This window comes from Fukomys damarensis, unplaced genomic scaffold, assembly GCF_012274545.1.
Source record: "Fukomys damarensis isolate Sample0158 unplaced genomic scaffold, DMR_v1.0_HiC HiC_scaffold_5, whole genome shotgun sequence".
Classification (NCBI taxonomy): domain Eukaryota; kingdom Metazoa; phylum Chordata; class Mammalia; order Rodentia; family Bathyergidae; genus Fukomys; species Fukomys damarensis.
Window position 1 is genome coordinate 11,598,373 of NW_022900917.1, and position 5,741 is coordinate 11,604,113.

At 32.9% G+C, this 5,741-nt stretch overlaps 1 protein-coding gene and 1 long non-coding RNA gene across 3 annotated transcripts in view; one reads left to right on the top strand and one right to left on the bottom strand.

Moving 5' to 3' along the window:
- The window catches only part of Csmd3 (CUB and Sushi multiple domains 3), a 1,090,649-nt gene that overhangs the window by 762,777 nt on the left and 322,131 nt on the right, over positions 1 to 5,741 (top strand). For both annotated transcript variants that reach the window (XM_010619527.3, XM_033759931.1), the window contains one exon: positions 5,019 to 5,188. In XM_010619527.3, coding sequence (XP_010617829.1) covers positions 5,019 to 5,188 — 170 coding nt within the window. The remainder of the gene's footprint in view (positions 1 to 5,018; positions 5,189 to 5,741) is intronic.
- Positions 1,727 to 5,741, bottom strand: part of LOC104859048 — an 8,271-nt gene continuing 4,256 nt past the window's right edge. Inside the window, exons 3-5 of the long non-coding RNA XR_779275.1 lie at positions 4,978 to 5,033; positions 3,442 to 3,552; positions 1,727 to 1,945 (exon numbers count right to left, since the gene is read on the bottom strand). This is a non-coding gene — a long non-coding RNA (uncharacterized LOC104859048). The remainder of the gene's footprint in view (positions 1,946 to 3,441; positions 3,553 to 4,977; positions 5,034 to 5,741) is intronic.

Sequence of the window (5,741 nt, forward strand, 5' to 3'; positions counted from 1 at the left end):
TTCCCTCCCCTTCTCTCCCCTTCCCTTTCCTTTTTAATTTTGCGATGGATTCTCACTATGTTGCCCAGATTGGTCTGGAATTCTTGGGCTCAAGTGGTTCTTGCACCTTAGTCTCCCCAGTCGCTGGGACGGTAAGTCTGTACTATGGTGGCTGGGTAAGAGAGAACTTCTTCCACTCAGATCTCTAGGACTTCCTTTACTCCGACATCTTGCTCCTGTGTAGTTTATGTTCTTTGATGTAACATATCTTACTAGTATCATGTAATTAGCCATCTCTCTTGGAGTTTGCTGCTCTGCTGTTAACTCTTCTTGATGAATTTTAACACATTTTAGAATATTCATTCAAAACTTGCTAATATGTATATTTTCTTTTTTGTGAAAATAATGTTCTTTTTCTTCTGTATTTGGTCTTTTATTTATTTATTTACTTTTCTGGCATTAGTAATCAAACTCAGGACCTCGCCCTTGCCAGGCAGGTGTGGCACCACTGAACTAAATCCCCAGCACTTATAGTTTCTAATTTAAAGCATATGTGTGAAAACTAGCTGTGCTATTCATGTCACATAAAATAAAAATATTAGTTTTGATTTTTATTAATACCAGTACGTCCGTGTGAATCCATGACTAATATTTCTGAGAAATATCCCTGAACTACAAGTGACAATATCCGTACACCATCACAGCCACTGGCTGCTGGAATCTAACCACAATAGTGTAATTTAATGTTGTCTTTTTTTTTCATCTGAAGCTTTATTTAATAGCATATTCAAAGGTTAGAGTGAGAGACTATGACAATGCAGCTGAAGAGAGCAGGGTGGATGACAGGAGTAGAGAGGATGGGAGAGAAGTTTGGGTCACAGCTAGAAAGGCAAAGAGGTGGCACTGTAAATGCCCTTGTGTGATACTCTCAACTGTGTCGTGCTGCTAGTGAGTATATTCTTGAAACAGCAAAGAATTTTGCTCCATAGATGAAGCAAGATCAGATGTGTACAGCAATGTTGCCCTGGTGTTGCTTCACTACATGACCGAGCTGGATGCGTGCTCAGTTGTTTGACTTGGATGTAAGATCCAGCTGTGTGATACTGGCTAATGTTGATGTTGATGTTGATGTTGTCAAATCCAAGAAAGACTTATGTAGCAAGAGTACTGAAAGAGAGCTTATACCTACAAATATTAGTTTTGCATTGAGCTCTGGGTGCCGGTTTTAAGTATATTTTAAATGTGAACATTAAAACACAGATTTCTTGTAAAATAAATTCTTTATTAATCCATTAACTCATGAAGTCTGGTATTAGATTAAATGAGTTCCTAGTTAACCTACTTTTATCAGAAATTTGCTTCATGAATGCACTGAAAAGCAAATGTTTGCATGGTCCTTTGTATATAAGTAGAACGTTATGAATAGATTTTCATTTTTTGTACTTTAGCATTTCCCCTTGATAATGACCTTGAGTGTTGCAAATGATGAGTAACAGAATATACATTTGTCAGTTATATAAGAGATGGATATGTTCTGATCCCCAGCACAAGCCCTAGCCCACATATACTTTTATTTTTAATACAATTTATTTTAATTTTTAATACAATGTCTTTATTTTTAATACAATATCCTTTAATAGAGTGGGTGGAAATAAAAGCCTAAGACAAAGGCAACTTTTGTACCATTATACCCGGAATAGTTTCAAATTCCTCTTAGTTTCTGTAATACTGATTTATAGTGCTTCCTTCTCACTCAAGAATTATTTTTAAAATTTGTAAATAATTAACTTTTTAATACCTATCTGCAGTACTGTTCTTCTGTTCTTTGGTTGCTGTTGCTTTTTTTCTAGATCCCAAAACATTTCATTGAACGTGTCAAGGCTCACGCATCAGCACACAAGTTACTCAGAGGAGCTGGAATAATCAGTAATGACCTCTGTTTTTATGAGGTTGCATGGCTGTAAAACTAAAATCACAACAAAATGAAACAAGTTTTGTTCATTATGCACCAATGTGCCTTGTGAGTCTCTTAAAACAATAATTTATTTCATAAGTTATCTACAGTTCCTAAAAAATATTTTGATCTGAAAGAGAAATTAGGCATGCATCCTTTAACACCACGGGCAACCACAAATGACAGTGTAATTCCCAGCTCTGCTAAACCGATTTCTTTGATGTTGGCAAGAAAGCTCACTTTGGTGTCTTTATAACAATGAGGAAAATAAACTGCATCTTGCAGGATTATTGTGAGAAATAAATGCCGTTAAGTTCCATGGATGTAAAACCCATACAGTCACCCAAGGCTCCATGCTAAAAAGGTCTCCATGCTTGGTATATTACTGTGTTGGTCTCTTGAATTTCTTAAAACTTCTCCAGTAAGTGCAGTTGAGTTTTGATTTTGCACTGGGGTCCATGACTTACGTGGTCTACCCCAGTGCAATGAGAAAGGTGCTAATTTAATCCAAATATGTCCTTAATCCTTCAGGCTAATTTTATTTTACCAAGTCCAATGAAAACCAATTAAAATTGTAAATCAGGCTAATTTTAAAATATGAAATAAACTATCTTTAAACTAAAAGGTCATTGTCACTTAAAGAGTACAAAGTATTTATGGCAGAAGACATTTACTAGTAATGAAATGTAGAGAACTTAATACATTATTGTTAGATTTTTAATGGTAGTTGAAGTGATTTATGATTTGGATATATCAAGATCTATGTCTTGCTCAATTTATGCAAGTTGCTAAAATGATTATAATATCATAAATAATTCCCTAGAATAATTCCCTAGAAAGAATCCCCTGTCTTTTCACAGAAAAATGTGTTTCTACATCTGGAAAGACTTTTCATTTTGAGAACAAGATAAATATCCCGGTGTTGTTTTAAAAAAGTTTTCTAGTATATGTAACATGATGTCACCATGAATATTGATACTTACAATATTTATAAAGATAATTTTAATGTATTGTGCTCATATGTACCAGGATGGAATAAATATTCAACATACATTATCTACCTGTTTTCTATTTTATCTTCTCTGTGTCTATCTCTGTGTCTGTGTCTGTCTGTTCTCTCTCTCAAACATACACACACACACACACACACACACACACACGCCTACAGAAGTTTTGATGTACAAAGCCATACAACTCCAAAGAAATGGAGCTTAATTTTGAAACTGTCTCCAAATTTTTAAAACCTTTCAATCTATGGATCAATATTTCCATCTAAGAGCATATTTTTAAAGCTCTGTGCTTGTATGAAATAATTTAGTTTAATTTTTTTCTACATAAACTGGTAAAAATACGCATTCATTCTGGATCATCTCTATGATTTGGATGCATCTGTCTTCATACACCCATAAGCACACGGTGATCCTAATAAACTAATGGGAAGAAATCCTGCAGGTTAAAAATATAAATAACTCCCACTGTGTGAAGACCACACAGGGTCACGTACTCACATTTGGCAGGTGGGAGAAACTTGGAAAGGATTGAGTCTTTCTGTAACGTAGTGTAATTAAGGAACTCGTGGACTCCAGAAGCCCGTACTCCAGCAGCTGGTTTCTGAAATACTTTACAAAAGATGATTTAATTTCAGGAATATAAAATCTTCTGCCACAGTGGATCCCTGTGCTATTTTCAGCTTTTTTTGACATCCAGTTCCTCTGTTTGTAAAATTGTTTTCGTTTATGATTATACACAATTCAAAGCATAAAGATATCTCTGTTTTTGTTTGAAGACGTGTAAATAAAATGACAAGAAAATATGATTGAAAACGCTTTGGGGAGTCTGTGGGTTCTCTTTTTTCTTTACTTTAAAAGGAATTAGGAGAAGCACTGTGTTGGGTGGCATTTTCTCATGTGACTGCTTGGTTATTGGTCAGCGCGTTGCCTGTTCATTTTCGTTATCATTTCACACAATATTGGTGGTATGGCCACTGCGTCTTCTCCATAGTTTCATTTTCTCATTAGGCTCTTATCTTCAGCTTTATTTTTGTTAATGTTTGAGCATTGAAAACTGTAGATCAATTCATTGCCATTTACCATGTTGTCTTTATCTTAGGATTGTTCCCACAAATCATTATTTTCAGGTCTTATTTCGGGAATGTAATGTCTTGATTTCTTTTCTTTTTAGTTACACCTTTGAAAATATAAATCTTCCTGCTCTATGGTTTGGTAATGGAGCAAGTAATTAGAAAAGATTTTTTAAATGAGTAAATTAAATTTCTGAAACATTTGATAATTATAAGGACTTATTGTTTTATTTGTGTAATATTGCTACAAGGTTCTTAAATTAAAATAAAACTAAATTTATTGAGAAAAATTTCAAGTCTTCCTAAGTGTTTAAATGCTTTCTCAAATTTTGCACAATTAGTCTTCAGTGTTAGGAGGTCCATATATATTATTAGTAAGCTTTAACCCTATCTAGGTTTAAACTGAAAAAAAATAGTACAATTTCCCAGATGCCCAATTTGTGATCCTTATTGGTTGCTGGATTTTTACAATTGAAATGATAATGTTATGTTTAGATTTCTTTATGGTCTTAATGCTCTTAGATAAGGGAAATGCTGACTATTAAAAGAATAAATGTCAAAACAATTTTAAAAGTAAAAATAAAATCAAACTAGTATAATCTTAAAGCAAAATTCCTATATATATTTTGTTTTATATTTAAAAGGATTAGTTTACAAATTTGAATGTGTCAGAGAAATCTATAGACTCAAAACACTTCCTAAATTTTTTTTTTTGCTTTTATTCTTTCCTGTGCTGTCCTGTCATTCAAGGGGAAATTGTAACATTTTATAAAATATATTATATATTCCATTTCATGAACATATGTCATCTCCATGGGTAGTGGTCTCTTCTGCCATGTTCTATTTTAGATAAGAATAAATCATCTGTACAACACAGCCATTCTGTACATTATTTTTCTATTAAGAATAGGTAAAACACTGCATTTACACTTCCATACATAAAATTGTATGAAAATAATATTACCTTCTATTAAATTGTACTTCAATGTTCTGTTTTACTTGCAGCTGAATGCGGTGCATCTGCAACAAATAATGAAGGGATTTTGCTTTCTCCAAATTATCCACTCAACTACGAAAACAACCATGAGTGCATTTATAGTATTCAGGTTCAAGCAGGAAAAGGAATCAACATCTCAGCCAGAACATTTCATTTAGCACAAGGAGATGTTCTTAAGGTAGGTAAATTTAGACATATTCATATTCTGGCTATTTCAATTATTATATATGCAGAAATTTATAAACATGTGTATATGTATATACATCATCGTTTTGTTTGACGATTATACATTATACTGTATATTATACAGTAATTCCTACAGTTCTATTATTACTTTAATAAAAAAGAAAGTTTTGTTTCTGATGAGTATCTGTAGTAGGAAAAGTTGGTTTTTGTAATTTATGACATTTTATATTCTAATAACACCAAAATAAGAAAATTTTTGCACACAATTTCTCATTTAGGAATTGTTATATATAAAAACACAGTTAGCATATGAATAGCCATTAATTTAAGAAAAGTAATGAAAATTTGCTTGGATTTTGATGTCTATGAAGTAACATAATTATTTCTATTGATATATCAAGAATTATTTGCATTTGAGACTAAACATCAATTTTGTGATTATTTAAGGCTAATAAGTGGGGCTGGGATTTGGCTCAGTGGTTTGCTGCCTTCCTTGCAGCTGCAAGGGCCCGAGTTTGATCCCTGGTACAAAAAAAAAAAAAAAA